At 35.3% G+C, this 18,804-nt stretch overlaps 1 protein-coding gene across 1 annotated transcript in view; it reads left to right on the top strand.

The window, feature by feature from the left end:
* The window catches only part of Rgs21 (regulator of G protein signaling 21), a 47,788-nt gene that overhangs the window by 11,814 nt on the left and 17,170 nt on the right, over positions 1-18,804 (top strand). The window contains exons 2-3 of the mRNA XM_036201744.1: positions 13,088-13,160; positions 17,319-17,395. Of these exons, the coding sequence (XP_036057637.1) occupies positions 13,150-13,160; positions 17,319-17,395 (88 nt within the window). The 5' untranslated portion in view covers positions 13,088-13,149. The remainder of the gene's footprint in view (positions 1-13,087; positions 13,161-17,318; positions 17,396-18,804) is intronic.

The raw sequence follows: 18,804 nt of genomic DNA on the forward strand, positions 1-18,804 counted from the left end.
TAATTGTCTTCACAGTTTACTATATTTTTCTAAATTAGATATATTTCAATTCTAGATAATAATCTCAACAAAATAGGAAATGTGTATATTTAGTTGATTTTTATCAATTAAAATGATGTTATAATAAAATCTAATTGCTACAAAATTTTAGAGAAATGCATCATATAAAAATTCAAATCAGGGGTTGGGGATTTAGCTCAGTGGTAGAGCGATTGCCTAGCAAGTGCAAGGCCCGGGGTTTGATCCTCAGCTCTGAAAAAAAAAAAAATCAAATCAGTAATGTATTTGTGATCAGTTGTAATCAGTTTACTAATACATATCAAAGTGTAAATTGTGCACTAAATTTTATCTGTCTAATTTGTTTCTAGGAATTTATGTTGACATAAATATATGTGTACTGAGAGGATATCTATTATAATATTATTTATAATTGTGAATTAGGAGAAATATGTAAAACCTATATACAGAATTAATAAAATATAAAGTTATTTGTAGACAACACTGTCATTACTAAAAATACATTTACTAGTATAAAAATTTAGAAGTCAGTATTACCAGTATCTTATACTTTCATATTATAAATATGATTAAAATAAATAACTCATTTTGAGAAAATGTTAGCAATTGAAAACACCTTCTGACAGACCAACTCTTTTTTTATTCATCCATTTATTTTACATCCCAGCCACAGCATCATTCCCATCCTCACCTCCAAGTCCCTCCCCTCTTCCCCCTTCGCTGCTCCCATACCCTAATCCTTTCCTTTCTTCTCCACACAGGAAAGGGCAGGTGTCCCGTGAATATCACTAAACATAGCATATCAAGTTGCAGTAAGACAAAGGACCTTCCCATGTATTACGGCTGTGGAAGGCAACCCAGTATAAGGAGTAGGGTCTCAGATGTCAGTAAGAGTCAGAGATTCTTGCAGTTTTACAGGCCATTCTTTTTTTTTTTTTCCAATGACAAAAGGTAAGTTGACTTCACTCACAATATCGTGCATATAATCTGAACCGATAAATCACAAGGTTAATGTTACTTGTTTTCATTAGACTTTGAAAATCTTACTACTGTCACATTCAACTAGAAATAAATTGACAACATCTTACTCAATTCAGGGAAAGCAAACACTAGGCTACTAAAATATACAGGACTCACCTTACTAGTGTGAACATAAAATTCAAATACTTCTTCCATTTTCCCTCCTTGAAGATGTGTTAGCTTCATTCTGAGCATAAGAAAAACACTATTCCTCTTCATTTCCCAAGGTCATTGCTCTGAGACCCATCAGATACCTCTATGACTTGCTAAAGTCACCCTTTAAGTATCTCTGGTTCTGTAGTGTGTATTTCTGCAAAGAATGGACCGTTGAATTTTATATAAATCGTCATATTATTGAGAAAAATGCAAACTTCTGGGAATATAGGAAAATAAAATTGTGAGACCACTTGTTATTCTAACTTAAAGGAGTATCTGTAACGTGGATTAAGCTATGAGGGCAATTTCCTAGATCTTATAAAGTAAAAGGATGCTGTTCAAATGAGGTGTTTCATGCAATTAATGTACCCAAATCTTCATCATCTAACATCAATACCTTCAGTAAAACTACAAATGAGAAAGAAAAAATAAAGAGAACAGCACAGATAAAGAAGAGAAGAGTATTAAATCAGACCCTCAAACTCCTATTCTACATTAAGGGAGACACACACACACACACACACACACACACACACACACTATGAACAGCATTAAGTATAGGAATTTATTTACTAAAACAATAACAAATCTTGTCTTGTAGCTATATCTGAGGCAAGTCACAAGATGCCCCCTAGCTACTGAGAAAAGTAAAAATATGGATTTTCATTGGTATTCCCTTAATTAAATTTTCGTAGTCCATATTATTATTAACAGGACACCTCAACTCATATTATTATTATGTGTGAGGTGCTGTGTTAGATGTTGAGGAGACTTGGAGACTGAAAACGATTTAACCAGTACACATGGACTGAGAAATTCGAAAGCAGCAGCTGGGCAGACCGCACATGTTGCTCTTGTAGAGGACTTGAATTTAATTCCCAACACCCCTGTCAGAGTGCTCACAGCTGTGGTTATCACTCCAGCTCCAAGGGAACCAAAGCCCTCTTCTGGCCTGCTTGGGTATCTGCATTCCCACACACAATGCCTATATAATTAAAAATTAATCTATTTCTAAATTATTGACTTATTTTACATCACAATCACTGTTTCCCTTCCCTCCTCTGTCCCACTTGGTACTCCCAACTCCCCTTTGCTTCCCCACACACACACACACACACATCGACCCCTTCTCCATTTCTATTCAGAAAAGGGTAGGCCTCTCATGAATACTGACAAAACATGGCATATCAAGTTATAGTAAGACTAAGTACCTCACATGTATTGAGGCTTGGCAAGGCAACCCATCATGAGGAATAGGGTCCCAAAAGCCAGTAAAAGAGTCAGAGAGAGCCCCCGCTCCCACTGTTAAGAGTCCCACAAGAAGACCAAGCTACATAACTATCACATATATGCAGAGGGCCTAGGTCCGTCCTATGCAGACTCCCTATTCTTGGTTCAGTCTCTGTGAGCTCCAATGAGGCCAAGTTAATTGATTCTATGGGTTTTTTTGTGGTGTCCTTGACCCCTCTGACTGGTACAATCCTTGCTCCTGCTCTTCGACGTGATTCCCAGAGCTTGGCCTAGTGCTTGACTGTGGATCTTTGCATTCGTTTCTACCAGTTGTTGGATGAAGCTTCTCTGATATCGATTGAGCTAGGAACCATTCTATGAATACAGCAGAATATTGTTAGGCATCATTACATTGGGGAAAAAAATCATCCTGAGTAAAGTAACCCAGACTCAGAAAGACAATCATGGGTATGTATTCACTTGCAGGTGAATATTTGCTATAAAATAAAGGATAGCCTTGCTATAATCCATAGACCCAGAGAGGCTAGGTAACAGGGATGGTTCAAGGGGCAAACTTACATCTCCCTGGAAAAGGGAAATAGAAGAGATTTTGTGGCTGGATAGGTCGTGAGTGGGCATGGAAGCATGAGATATCAGGTGGGGGTTGGGGGAAAGTACTGAAAGAGATGACAGGAAAGGGGGGCATAGGCATTTCAGAGTCAGGTAGAAACCTGGTAAAAGGAAACTCCCAAATATCTACAAGGATGACGCCAGCTTAGACTCCTAGCAATTGCAGATATTATAGCCTGAACTGGTCATCTCTTATGACTAGGCAAGACTTCCAGTGGAGGAACTAGGACACCACAACTAAACCATGTAAGCTTCCACCCAAAATCTGTGCTGCCTATGGGATGTACTAGAAAGACAGGTAAGGGGTAGAGGTGGTGCTGAGTTTGAGGGAGTAGCCAATCAATGACTGGTCCAGCCAGAAACTCATACCACAAGCATGAACCAACCCCTGACAGTGCTTGGAGCACCAGGACAGAGAGGCTGCATGGCCCAGAGACCTACTATAGAACCAAACATGACTGGAGGAAAATGTCAATGTAATGATGCCTACATCCATTATTTTTTAAGCTGAGAATCACTATAAGACATGACCATATGCTACAAATACCCAAGATTAAAATGTGGCTAAACGTCCTACAGATATGATGGAAGGTCAGAGGTTAGAGCTCACTCTGACTCCATGGATGAGAGACAGAAGAGGTCAGCCCAGCTCTGTGGATGAGGGCCAGGAAAGCATTCAGACTGAACTTTGAGAAAGAACAGAAATCAAAAGATTATAGCTGCTAAGGATGAAACAAATTCAGAGTGGAGTGGTGTGAGGACTGATGTACAGAATTCCAGTTAACTGTGCTCATCTAACCCTCCATTGTTTGCCCAAAGTGGGACCTATATTGAAAAGATAAACTTTGAAGAAGTAAATAAAAACAAAGCACTTTGGAAGGTGTTCTATAAAATCAGATCGGAACCACATATTGGAGAAAGTCATAAGAGGTTTACATAATATGTAGTCTTCCTATAGAAAGTTCTGGGAGGATACCTCCCTTCAGTATGACTCTTTGAAGGAGTGCAAAATGGACCTGAGTGAGAACAGTATGGAAAGAACACATTGGTTATAGTGAAAACCTGGACTAGAGTGACATTGATGGATTCCGATGATAGACAGACGCCAAGAATTTCTAAAGACAACCTGACAGGGTACTGTCTTTCCGTTGTTGTTTTAATAACTTTGACATTTTACATTAGAGTGACTTAATGCATGCTTTAAACATAAACAAAAAGAATAAGTTTGGGGGGTAAAGGAGGAAGAGAGAAAGAAGTAAAAGATAGAAAATTCATTTTTAAACATATTTATTTTCATGAGCTGAGGAAACAGATGTGAGTATTTAGGAATAAAGCAAAGATCTATAGTGGGGATTGGGTGATTATGATAGTATGTTGTGTTCCTGTCTATGTAGTATTAATAGGAGGTTGTGTGTATGTATGATGGTTGTAATCTGTTTGTAAGTATCTAGACCACTTTAAGAAAGACTATATGATACAGTATTCTTTTTTAGGATACATATGAATATAGCCATGGAAATTTTAAATACTTTTCTATCTCCTTTTTTTATTAAATTATTTATTTGTTTATTTATATCCCAACCACAGTTTCCCCTCCTTCCTCCCCTTCCTTCCTTTACCGTTTCTCTCCCCCCACCCTCCTCTGTTTCTGTTCAGAAAGGGGCAATCCTTCCGTGGGTGTCAACAAAACATGCCATATCAAGACTAATGACACCCCTCCCCCATATTAAGACTGAGCAAGGCAATCCAGTATGAGGAATAGGCTCCCAAAAGCCAGTCAAAGCATTAGGGACAGCCTCTGCTACCACTGTTAGGATTCACACAATAGACCAAGCTACACAATTGTCACATATATGTAGAGGGCTTAGTCAGTCCCATGCAGGCTCCTTGGTGTGTTGGCTAAGATTCTGTGAGTTCCTAGGAACCAGATTAGCTGTTTCTGTGGGTTTTCTTTTGATGTCCTTGACCCCTCTGATTCCTACAATCCTTCCTGCCTCTTTTCAGCAGGATTCCCTGAGCTTGACAAATGTTTGGCTGTGGGTCTTTGAATCTGTTCCTATCAGTTACAGGATGAAGGCTCTCTGATTTCATTAGAGTAGTCCCCAGTCTATGAGTATAGCAGAATATCATTAGGTGTTTGGTTCTATCCTAGGTCTCTGGGCCATGCAGCCTCTAGGTCTTGGTGCTCAGGTAGTTTCAGTGGTGGGATCATTCTCTAGGCATGGGTCTCAGGATGGACCAATCATAGTTGGCCAGTCCTACCATCTGCAACATCCTTACCTATTGCCTGCCTTTCTAGAACTTCCCAGAGGCAGGACAGACTTTAGGTTGACGCTTATGTGAAAGTCTTGCCTGGTCACAAGAAATGACCAGTTAAGGCTATATATTTCCATTGCTGGGAGTCTTAGCTGGGGTCATCCTTGATGATACCTGGGAGTTTCCCTTGTGCCAGTTTCTACCTGACCCTGAAGTATCCCCTCTTTCCAGTCATCTCTTTCAGTACTCTCTCCCAACCTACCCCCACCTGATTCCTCATGTTCCCATCCACACCCACTCCCAGTACACCCACAAAATCTCATATTCCCCCTTCCCAAGGAGATCTGAGTGTCACCCTTGGGCCCTGCTTTTTACCTAGTTTCTCTGGGTCTGTGGATTATAGCATGTTTACCCTTTACTTTACAACTAATATCCACTTATAAATGAATATACACTAAATTTGTTTTCTGGATCTGGTTTGCCTCACTAAAGAAGTTTGTTGTTGTTGTTGTTGTTTTTTCTAGTTCCATCCATTTGCCTTCAAATTTCATGATGTCATTGTTTTTAACAGCTGAGTAATACTTCATTGTGTAAATGTACCACATTTCCTTTATCCATTCTTTGGTTGAGGAGCATCTAGGTTGTTTCCAGGTTCTGGCTATGACAATAAAGTTACTATGAACATAGTTGAGCAAGTGTCCTTACAGTTTGATTGAGCATCCTTTGGATATATGCCCAAGATGAGTATAGCTGGATACTGAGGTAGATCTATTCCCACTTTTCTGAGAAACCACCATATTGATTTCCAAAGTGGCTCTACAAGTTTGTACTCCCGCCAGCAATGGAAGAGTGTTCCCCTTGCTCCACTTCCTCTCCAGCAAAAGCTGTCATTTGTGTTTTTAATCTTAGCCATTCTGGCAGGTATAAGATGGAATCTCAGAGTCGTTTTGATTTGCTTTTCCCTGATGGCTCTCCACAATTCCAGCCCTATAGAAGTTACAAGAAGGAAAACTACAGCTCAAGGAAATTAGCTATCTTCTATGTATATACAGATTAAAGGAAAATAAAGCGATCTGATTAAAAAAAAGGGTTTCTGCTAAAAATATGTTTCACATAACATTCATATTTTATGCATGTTTTATATATGTGAAACCTAAGTTTAATTGAATAAACAAAAATAATAGAGAATCAAACTTCAAAAATGTAGACATACTGTAAAAAGTATAAAAGTTCCACAATAAAATGAATTATTTAAAGTGTGTATACAAGTTGGGAAAGTGGTACATGCCTACATCTAATCATTCCCTTTGCTGAAGGAGCTAGCCTTGACCAAACAGTGAGTTTGAAACAACTTGGGCTATGTAATTTTGTCCTGTCTCAAAATAATAAAAGCAAAACAAACAAAATTAAAAAGGTAGAGGCATTTGGTTAAAATACCTTGAAATAATCAAAAGCATGGTTAGAAAAATATTGTAAGCAAATAAGAAAATGGTATCAAAAATTACTTTATATAATTTTTTTAACTTTATATTCAAGAATCTCTACTTTCTGCTAAATATAATATTGACAATACAGTTGCCATTCTTTCCCAAAAACACTTTAAAATAATATTAAGGGAGTAAAGATTACATAAATCTACAATAATGAAGTTATAGTAGGGTCTTAAGTTTTCAAAAGTAAGGTTTTTTAGAGAAAAATACTTGAGGAGCAGAACCGCACCATGAGGCAAGCAGCACAAGACTGTCGACCAGGGCTCACTGCATGTTCAGATTGACTGGCAAGGGAACGTTCCATCGAGAATAGAAGGTGGAGATTCACATAGCAATTGTTGGAAATATGAGAGGCAAATTCCCAGGTGAGAACACACAACAGTCTACTAAAAGGATACATCATGTGTCCAGATCAATAAATGAAAAAGAGGCATAATAAGGAAAAACATAAAAATATTCCATGATATCAACAATAAAGATGTTAAAAAAAAAAAAAAAAGAAAGGCTTGGGGTCAGTCATCAACAACATTGGACAGAATTAGCAAGGGAACAGAGTTATCTAAACTAGACACCCAGCAAGCACCAAAAACACACTGCAGAGGACATAGAAAGTGATGTTCTCTCTGGAAGTCCTTATCTAGTTTCTTTAATATACATGTGCATCAATGCAAAAAAATATTGGATCAAATGTTTTAAATATATATGCATATATATTACATTCATCTCCATACACATGATTACTCTAGCAGCTTTGTTTTTAACAGATTAAAACTCTGAACAACCAGTGTTCATTGAAAGTGGATGGTAACATAGTAATATAACCATGCTAATACAACCATGCTATGTGAAAAAAAAATGACTATTTATACAGAAAGCAATATGTATTATCTCCAGGATCATACCATCCCTACATTTTCATATTCTATATAACACCATTTACCAAATATTCTAGAAATAATGAAAATAAAGATAAAGAAAAATTAATAACTTGAGGTAATATAGATGGGAGTCTATAAAAGCATTGCTTTGAGGCAATGGAATAATTTTCTGCCTTGAGTGCTACAATGGTTAAATAAATACACATGCTAATTTTTTTTAAAAAATCTGAAAAATATATCTACATAGATCAGTGTTAATTCTGGTTTTGTTACTGTATATACTTACACTCAGTGTGAACCACTGAGAAATCTGATGGGCATGGATGACCTTTGTTTTTCTATGCTTCCATCTTCCTAGGAATCTAGGGTCCTCTGAAAATAAACGTTTTAAAAAAGACTAGGCATGTAGCTGCTCAGTGGTAGGGTGTTTGTCTGGCTTCTGTACACCCCAGGGTTTGACCCTTGCACAACAAAATATAAATTAGTAGTTACAAATTAAACACACTTTTAGGAAATAACAGAAAAATCAATATGGATGAGAGGAACAAACAAACAAAATCTATATTTTTACAAAAATAATTTACAAAACATTGTACTAAGTATTTTGGGCATAGTCAGTAAGCAATCGGAAACTAGTGAATTTGTTGTTTAGTGATTATTCAGGAAACCATATCACTATAATATCATCTAGGGTAACAAAGTGTACACTATCCTTTCCTGAGGAGCATACTTCCTAAAAACCAATTGATTGAAAATTAATGCATGTATGACATTTCTGAATTTCCTGTAGCCAGTCTATAAGTCAGGCCTAAGCACCACTAATCAGAAGATTAAGGGGCCCACTCGTCAGCGGATGATAGATTCAGTGGGAGACTCGCTGCTGTCGGATTCCCGGCAGGGCACTTATTTGAGGACTTCCTGCCTTCTTCATAATGCTGAAAAGGGAGTTCCTTCAGCAATAATCTACAAATTAAGAGAAACCCATTTAGCCTGTCAAAAGAGTTACATGATGGAGGATCCCTAAGCAGCATGCCAGGTATTTAATCAGTACTTTACAACAGAATGAATAGTCCTTATTGCCTTGGCTACTCTGGAAAATTTAATTTTATATATAATTTTAAAAGATAAAATGTGAAATCAAGATTATTGTGTAAAGGGAGATAACTGGACATGAAAAAAATATGTGAAAATAATCTAATGTATTGTAGGAAAATGGTAATTGGCTGAGAAAGAATTTTTTGGATCATTCATTTTTCATTAGGGTCAAAACTAGTAAATAGGATAGGGTAAATTATCTATCTGGAAAATGTTTGATTGCAGTAAGAAGATAAAATAAGCTACAATTTATGCCATATTTATATAATAAAAAATCAGTCATTATCTTATAAAGTAGTAAAATAGGCCATATTCAGTGCTTTAAATATATTGGGATGTAATCCTCTGCGCACGCGCGCGTGTGTGTGTGTGTGTGTGTGTGTGTGTGTGTGTGTGTGTGTACACATGTGTGTGTGTGTCATTCTATTTGTGTGCATTTCAATCTGTGTCTATTCCTTTAATGTTAGGGACTGAAACTTTAAAATATAAAGAGAATCTAATCAGCTTCTTCTAACTATTATACATTATTAAATAAATTATTGATAGTTTACAGAGAGTTGCTCATTTCAGTTTATCAAAATTTCATTACAAAAAGTTGAGCCACAAGAAAGTTAACAAAGTCATTTTGGCCAAGGATGTACACAGTCTAATTACAAACTTCTTTTAATATTATATTATTTAGTTTTGTGAATATTTCCCAGAACTATTACCTTGCTTTGCATATTTTTGCATTGAATATTAATCTCTTTACCAGAGAGTTTAAAGAAAAGGAAAGGTACCTCAAGAGAAGAGTTAAACAGATGCTGCATATATAAAATGACAATGTAGATACTTGAAAAGTGCATCTGAGGAAGTCAATTAAATGACTCTCTCTCTCTCTCTCTCTCTCTCTCTCTCTCTCTCTCTCTCTCTGTGTGTGTGTGTGTGTGTGTGTGTGTGTGTGTGTGTGTGTACTTTAGAGTATTCAACAACATTAAGGAAAATTTCAAATTTGAGTTCAATTAATAGACTATGAGATTATAAAATTACAGCAAAGCTAACTGCTACTGTCAGCATCACTGCTATTCACTTGCATCCACCCATGCTATTGTCTACAAAACCTTTAGTTGTTGTCCTTAGAGAGTCTTGTTTGCTCACATATAAAATGAACATTGAAATGTTGCCTGGTTCACAGAATAATGATCAAGCAAATAATGCCTAGTTTCTGACACATATATGCACAAAATACTTTAGCACTTAATTAGTTTAAAACTTCCATTGTTTCAGTTATTGAGATTTTCCCCTCCCCAAATCACTCATGACATTCTCCCCAGAATGCCATTCAACTAGTTCAGAAATAGTTTTAAAACTAAGAACATCTTTTCTAGCAGATACATCAGGTTCAAAGGATAATTTCCCATTGAAACGATACTACACAAGCCAGAATTAATATTTTTATTAACTTTTTTTCCTGAAAATGAGGAACAAATGGAGTAATGTATATGTTTAATAGGAAGTTTCTTGTAGATTTAAAAATCATTGTTACCTCTGAGTAGCCTGTGAAAGTGCTACAACATTTGGAAGGAAAATTAATCAAACATTCATAAACTTTCTACGTATCTCTAAACTTCTCTCCATACATTTACTTTCCTTAACATGTTTTGCCTTCACCACAATCATGAGTGAGAGCCCTATTTTCACAGGCAACAAGGAGTAGAATCCATTCCTTTGGCCCCTCCCAATGTCTTGGACTCATGACTTTTCCCCTTCCCATCCTTCAGACCTGCCAACATTTTCCTTTTATTCATGAGTCCCTGCACAAGACTTTTTTACTTTCACATTTTTGTTCAAATTTTAAGAAGAAAGAATTATGCTGCTTATTAAAGTAGGCAATTAAGTGGAGCTCAGTTCTCCAAACCATGCCATTCTGAAGCATAAGCATGTATGAGTTTATGTATGAGTATAGCTAGTCTTGTTTAATCCCTAAGCCAAAACACAAAACTCTGATTCTGTTGACTTCTTCTGACTTTTTAAATTATTTTACTTGATAGATAAGCCTGTATACTTACAGATCATGTTCACTTACATTTGCTTTTATTGACTCTTGTATTCTTCCCATTTATTCCACATATATCTTAACCATGTTAATTTCCAAAATTATCAACTTCCAACTCATCATATAAAATCCAGTATCTCCCAGACACTGAGAGTGCTAAACACTCTAAGAAATTGTACGATTTATTTCCTTTCTCCACACAGAAGCATCAAGTAATTTCAGTGTGGAGAACTATTTCCCAAAATCTCTTTTACTCTGTCATCTTAACAATGGTTCTGTGAAAGTTAAATTTGGGGAAAAGAAATAAACCAATCATACATCTATAGTAACGACCAAACATACCAACTTAGCATATCTCTCATTACTCTCCTAACAGAATCTTGTGAGATAGATATCATTTAATTTCACCAAAATGTGGCGCAAAGAGGTCAAAATTACTGTGTCAAACTTTCAAAAGTCACATTTGTCTATAAACTCACTGATCTACACTCTAAATTTATACTCATTTTATTATATGCCAATCTTCTTTTAAGGACTTTAAGGAGTGGAGTTCCCAGGCTATAACAAATGCCTACTGTTGCTATGAGAACTGACTGCACACTTCATGGTTTAAAATAACCCAATATATTAGTGTCAAGTCCTGGGAATCATAGGCCAAAGTTAGACCTGTTGAGTTAAATCGAAGTATTAGTAGGATAAACCCCTAGATTCTCTGAGAAGAGCATCTGTTCCTAACCCTTTGTTCAGGTCTAGATGCCATTTGAACTCCTTCTTTCTTGGACACCTACTTCTCCTAATGCATTAGCCAGTCTCTTGTTCCATTCACATACATCCTCCTACACACTCAGTCCCTCCTACCATTCCTCTGAAATGATCCCAGATAATTACATTGGGTCACTTTGCTATGTAAAATAACATATTCATATTAGCTAGGTAGTAGGCTGCCTGGTCTACAGAGCAAAATCCAGGCCAGCCAAGGCTGCACAGAGAGAACCTGTCTTGATAACAAAAACAAACAAACAAAAAATTCCTGAATAATGAACTGAGCTTTTTAAAAGGAATGGCAAGTCATAGTTAAACATATTGTAATTACTATTTCTAGAAGGATTTATGAGAAAAGAAATAATTTCATTGAATTTTAAGCACGAATTTTAATTTTGTCTTGGAGTTTCAGTGAAAATTAATCTTATTTCTGCCTCCTATTTCTTATATATTTTGACTGACTTTACCAAGAAAACATCTAAATTGTAAACTTATTTTCTAGTATAATATATTTTCAAAAAAACTTCAAGCATACATTATAAACTCAGTGATGTATTATCCCCAATCAGCAAAACAAAAAGTCAAAACATGTTTAATGATTCAGTTTTTGTATATCGTAAGAACATTACTTAATGGTGCTTGAACTAACAAAATGAATTGAGCTAATTGATGATTTCACCACTTAATGACACCCTGATTGTTTAGGTCATTGCTTTTATTTCCATTAGTCTCAGTACTCCAGGGCCATTCACATAGTGGGAATTTTTGTAGAGCAAACAAATAGGGATGTTCTAACTCCAAGTTAAAAGGAAGCCTATCTATACTACTGTTATTATCAAAGCTTGACAAAGCATACATAGGGTTACCAACACCGTTTACTAAAGCACTGGCACATACACTTTATTTTGATAAATATATTGGCATTATTATTTTAAGCATTAGTGTTGAATTAGGATATATGGGCATACATTATATAAGATTCATAGTTTAAAATATTAGAGATCATCGTGTTACTAAGCTATGAGCAGCTGAACAAGTTGAGGGTAACAGTATAAGGCATTTGCTAGAACATTTTTATATACCAGTAAAATTTTTTAATTTAAGTGACTATTTACATGTGCTAAAAGATATAGCCTGCCTCGCAAAATCAAAGAATGAAGGGAAATGAATGATCTTTAAACATAATAAAGATGATTATAAGTGCATGTTATAATATTATAGTATTGAACATCTTGAGAATACTAGTTGTCATAGCAATGAATGCATATGAAAATTAGCAAGTAAACTAGCAGAATTATTATTCTAATGGGATAGTTATATTTTATGCCTGACTCAGAGAAGTGTCACATTTATTCAATGAATTATTTGTTCCTTGGAAGTTAAAATGTTTTGACCAGAGAAAACTTAACAAAATGGTAAAAGCTGAGACTAGCATGACTTAAAAAATGACAACTTGTAACCCAGAGACAGGTATTTGCATACTAATTGTAATGTTCCTGCTGTCATGTTACCTTCAGCTTGAAGATCAGTCAGAAAAAGAAACTGCATCATCTGTGACAGGCAGACAGTGGGACGCAAAATGCCAGTGAAGTGAGTTGCTGTTTAAAGCTCTTTTTCTCTCAGAAGATTTATAAACGAAACACCTGAGTTTTCAGTAGTCTCTATGACATACTGCCTTCACTTATGATAATAATGTTAATTGTTGCCTTTCATCCTTTTTTTTTTGAGCCTTTCTCTATTGATTCTTTTTTCTTTCTTTCTTTCTAAAATATGTCAACAATCTGTGACTTGCTTTGGCTCTAAATTCTGTTTGCTAGATGAAGAATGTTAACGTAGACAGATGATTGATCTCTCTTTGCATCAAGTTTTTTTAAAATAGTGAGCTAGAAATACAACATACACGATCTTTGTAAAAAATTATTCATTATCACAGTACTTATTAAGAAACTTTTACATGGATATTAAGTGCTGGGGAAGGAAGCAGCTGCCACTTCCTCGGGCACATGAACTCCTTGCTTGAATTTTCCATTCTCCAGCACACTGTTAATTGAGTGTGAACAGCTAAGTTGTTGGATTCCACATTTTTTAATGCAATACAACTGGTTCTAGCTGGCACAATTAGCAAGATAACTGGTAGCTTTCACGCAGTTCCCATCTGGTCTGGCTCTTCTCTGGACATACAATATGGGTACTGCCGGCCTTGATGCCACTTGCCTAATGAAGAAAACAGACAGGAAATCAGCCAAAACCCCATGAAATACTAAGTGCAGTTTTGGCTCCAGATACACACAGTGAATTTTCTGGCAAACCATACACACATAGAAAGTTACTTTGATTATGCACCAGAATTGTATGAAGTTCTCTCTCTCTCTCTCTCTCTCTCTCTCTCTCTCTCTCTCTCTCTCTCTCTCTCACACACACACACACACACACACACACACACACACACACACACACAGGAAAAAAGCCACATATAACCTCCATTAAGGATATAATCAAAACACATATAAAATGAAAAGGAGAAAAGGAGTCCTGAGAGAATGGCATATTGTCCATTTATTTCAGATAATATACAAGTAAAAAGGAAATCAATGAAGCCTGTACAGTTTTAAATTAGTAGCCATTTTCTTATAATCTAATTTTTATTGAATGGATTTTACTGATATTTTTATAACTGCATTTTATAAAATATACAATTATATTTCTCATGCACATCTAACTTAAGAAATTTTCTGAATTTATTGTATAATTTACAAGCTTTTATAATGTGTTGTATAGACTTTCTATTGAGTAATCAATTGCCACAATTTAACTGTTGTTTAAATTCTGGGAGAAGTATGTGACATTTTACTGCAGGCAAACTTTTCTACTACATGCGCTCCACAGTGAGCACATATGTGTTGACTTATGCATTGGGAAGATGTTTTAAAAGAGTTAGGGCTCTGCACAAACCTGTGTCTAAATATTAACTCTACCCACTTCTATTTGTGAAATTGTACAAGTCATTAGTATTTATAACCCCTTTTAGTCATTGGTAACAGGGGAATTCAATTCACTCTTATTGTCAGGGTTAACTAATGAAAGGTATGTGACATGCTTAACACAATAACATATGAACACTCAAAGTACAGTTGCACATTTTACTATTCTGATAAATATTAGCTTTCAGTTTGTTTCTCAATCCCAAAACTTGTCCTCCCAAAGGTTACAAATTTAAATCCAAATTTAAAATTTTTTTAGTGGTAGGAAAGATTAATCGTTAAAATAGATGCATTGTAACCTAATTTCTGAAAAGGAAGCACTCCACTACTTCCGTCCCTTTCAGTATAATAAATATTCAAAACTGTATCTTCTAGGTGAGAACAGGTCGGCAAAGTAGGCATTCCCAGAGTCTTCACAAGCCACCAGGGTATGCATTGGAGAGCAGAAAAGCGCATTACCCCTTTAGAGTAAAGTCAACATTTCTTGACCAGAATTTATAGTAAAACTCTAATTGTAGGATGTCTAAAGTTCTATGTGCATATTTACAGAATACAGAGTACTTAAGTACAACTCTGTAATTCAAAACATCATTCCTGCTTTTGTCCTTAGTTCCAAACTAGTTTATGGACTTTTTTTTTCCATCTATTTTTCTTGGTTTTGCACAATCATGCAAACAGTAGGAAAAGCTTCTGCTTATTGAAAACATCTCCATGCTCAGACTCTTTCGTTTCCAAACGAGTCTCCATGGGACATGAATTTTACCTTTAGCTTAATCAAATTCTGGATCAACCCACAGTTTGTTTTCCTTTGTCCTCATTTCCCTCGGGGATGGCAGTCAGGTCCTGATGTTCAGTGGTTCTCCAGGCACGCTGTCACACTCTGGTTCTGATGCCTTTGCCCCTAGTACTGTAGAATGTGGAACTTAAACAATTTGTCTACAATTTTGAACACGTTTTTTCATTGTAATCTTGCAGGATCCTGAAAGTCACATCTCCTTTGTATCAGTGATCTTATACCATCCCTTATCCAGATTTGATCATTGACCTCTTAGCCTAGCCACACTCTTCTGGGTGCTAGAAAATAGCAGCTCTCACTAGTTATTAAGGAATGGAGAAGTAGACTTCTGTACTGGGATGGATTCGCTGTTTCTCTGTGTGGCCACTTCTCATTTAGAATACTATACTATAAATGCCCTTTAAGGCCCAGCTCTTCTCTGCCCTATGTATCACCATATGCTCCACAGTCATTGAGTTTCTAAACATTTAAATATTACATCAACCATCACATTTCAGTCTGCAAATGACTGTTTTTGTACAAGTACATTTTAAATGACCTTTATGATACTTTGAGAATTCCAACAAAACTTAGTATGATAACCATGTGATTCAAAATAATCTTAGTGAAGTAACAGGTTGTAAATACTTAAATGCATTTCAGTGTAAAATTAAATCTAGGATTAAGACTAATACTTAATTTATGAACAATGAAAACTAAACAATGCAAATCTTTTTAAATGCTCATTTCAATTAGAGATCACTATTGCAAAAGTCTCCTAGACAACTTGTGCCTTCCTTAGTAAGTTAAAGGAAAGATGGAGGTTTGTGGCACATAACTTAGGAAGGAAATTTGAGATAGAAGATGCCAATAATTTAGGAGAGAATAATGAATACCCAGTAGCATCTATTCCTCAACCCTCTTATTATTATATGAAAATACAACTAGTAGTCAAACAGTGGGGGAACACAGTCAATCCTTTAAAAAGCTTATAAAACTTCAGTAAGTTAAAACAAAGGACCATAAAGAAATAATAAGCACTTCACAAAACCATATTTAGGATCATCATCTTGATATGCAATACAACATTTTATAAGGATAGCTAGATGTGAGACTATCTCAATTTTATTTTCAATTGTTTTAATATATGATTTAAATTAGCTTGCCCCTTGTCCTTTTGTACATCACCACTACATAATCAAACTCTTTGGCCAGGAATGGCTTTCTGTGGTTAGGGACTGGTTTCATCAAGATATTAATCTGTTAAGAGAAATAATACATGATAAATTTGTATCTCACAAAGATTATACCTTAAAGCTGATTTATTATTTTACATAATATACCCCAAATCATGCCTTCCTCAGAAAACTTCAGTCCATCAATATTTTACTGCTTTGAAAAAAAATATATCATACTCTCTGAACAGATTCCTACATTTATATAAATCAGAACTGGTTTACCAGCATAAGGAGAATAAAATATTGATTCAGAATAGGGTAAACACAGCAAAATACTAAAATCAAACATTTTCCATATCATCATTTTAGAAATTTTTAAAGCCTTTCTTCACTTTCTAAATATTCACAATTGTTAAACAGGGAAAATTGTATGCCATGAAAACTTAATAATAATCATTCATTCATTTTTATTTTAATCAGGAGAATTTTTCAAAACAAAGGGACCCATAATTAATAATAAGATCAGAAAAATTATAGTTGCTTCACAGAACGAATGTCTCTTGTGCCATTAATTTCAGTGTTCACAAAAACAAACACTGTTGGCTAGATTGATTAATAGTTTTCTGATATCAAATTATATTCCACATTATGTTGCTTTGACTTCACACATTAGAAAAAATATATATGATTTTTACTGACATTTTCTTGTTACATCACTGGCTCATTTTAATGATGTAATTCAAATACCATCTTCTGCTTGAGTATTATTATAAGTTATCAAAGAAAAAGATCACAATGCTATTGTCAAGGGTAGATGCTGTTTCTACAGGTCTCCAACTACGGAATCCCTGGCATGGTCTGAAAATATGGACTCCCTCTTAGCTAACCAAGGTAAGATTCAAGAAATATTAATTTTAAAGCTGATAATTAAAAATAATTCATTAAACCTTGAAAAATGGCAAATATTTCATGAAGTATGATATTGATCAGCATTTGAAGAATAAGAATTTAAGGGCCCAGAGTCTAAACAGATTTTGTTTGAGCCTACATTGAGTTTGTCAAAAGCTCACTTATAAGTACAAGGAAAATTTAATTATAAATTATAAGCAAAAAGCTTGCCATTTATTAGCCTGTCATTTGATGTATTTGATTTGCCATTAATACAAACAAAAAATATATGCAAACTGTCAACAACAGGAAATGTAAATTAATTACTTAATTTCAAACTCATGAGCTAAAATAGAAATTTATTAATGGGTTTAAACTAAATGGTCTTCATTTTTTAATGAATACAAAAACATGTCATTTTTTATTAATGCATATGTGCTGATATCTAAACAGGGTTCAATATAGCAATTGTGACCAATCATAGAAAATATTTTTATAATGACATTAAATTTTGCACACAATATAGTCACAAAGTTTTCTACACTATCTGGTGTTTTTTTTGTATTTATTTTATAAGCAATCTGCTTTGCAGTACATCAAGGTCATTCATCCAGAGAGGAAAATGCAGGACTATAGAGACAAAATAGAGCATATTTATAGTATTCATTCTACTTACCAAATGACATTTCTGTTTTAAAGTAATAAGGTATCAGAAAAGCTTAAAATAATAAAGCCAGGCACATTTTGCACTGCTATTTATTCATATTTAAAGTTAGATTGAATTAAATACATTAAGATACACTGAATAGTTCGTCTTTATTGACTAAGTTCTAAAGCAGTTTGTGAAACAATCCACCTACAGCTCAAGTACAGCTAAATACATTAATTAAAAATGTTGTGGATATAAAACAGATTTTCTAAGTTAGAATGGGCAGTTTCTTGTGTTCTTCAGTGTGTAACCAAAGGGAGAAGCCAAGTTTCCTAAGTGTCTTTTAAAGTCCTCTACTGGCTACCATGTGGGGACTGCAGAGAAAAGGATTTTTGTACAAAGCCATGCAGAACAGAGCTCAGAACGGTCCTGAGATGGAGACAATTACTCTCATATGCACACTTTCTGGGCATTTTTTTTAATTCTTGCTGGCAAATATTATTTTAAAGTGTGTTAGTTTTGTTTATGTTGCATTTGTTTAACCCTGTGAAGGTGAATTACTGTGCCTGTGTAAAACACCAGATGGTCTGATAAAGAACTGGCCAATAGCAAGGCAGGAGCAAGGATAGGTGGGGCTGGCAGGCAGATAGTATGTATAGAAGGAGAAAATGGGGAAAGATCAAGCAGCCAGAGAATGAGGAGGACTTCAGGGGTCAGCCACCCAGCTACACGGCAAACCATGGAGTAAGAGCAAGATTTACAG

Source organism: Onychomys torridus, chromosome 11, assembly GCF_903995425.1.
Source record: "Onychomys torridus chromosome 11, mOncTor1.1, whole genome shotgun sequence".
NCBI lineage: Eukaryota > Metazoa > Chordata > Mammalia > Rodentia > Cricetidae > Onychomys > Onychomys torridus.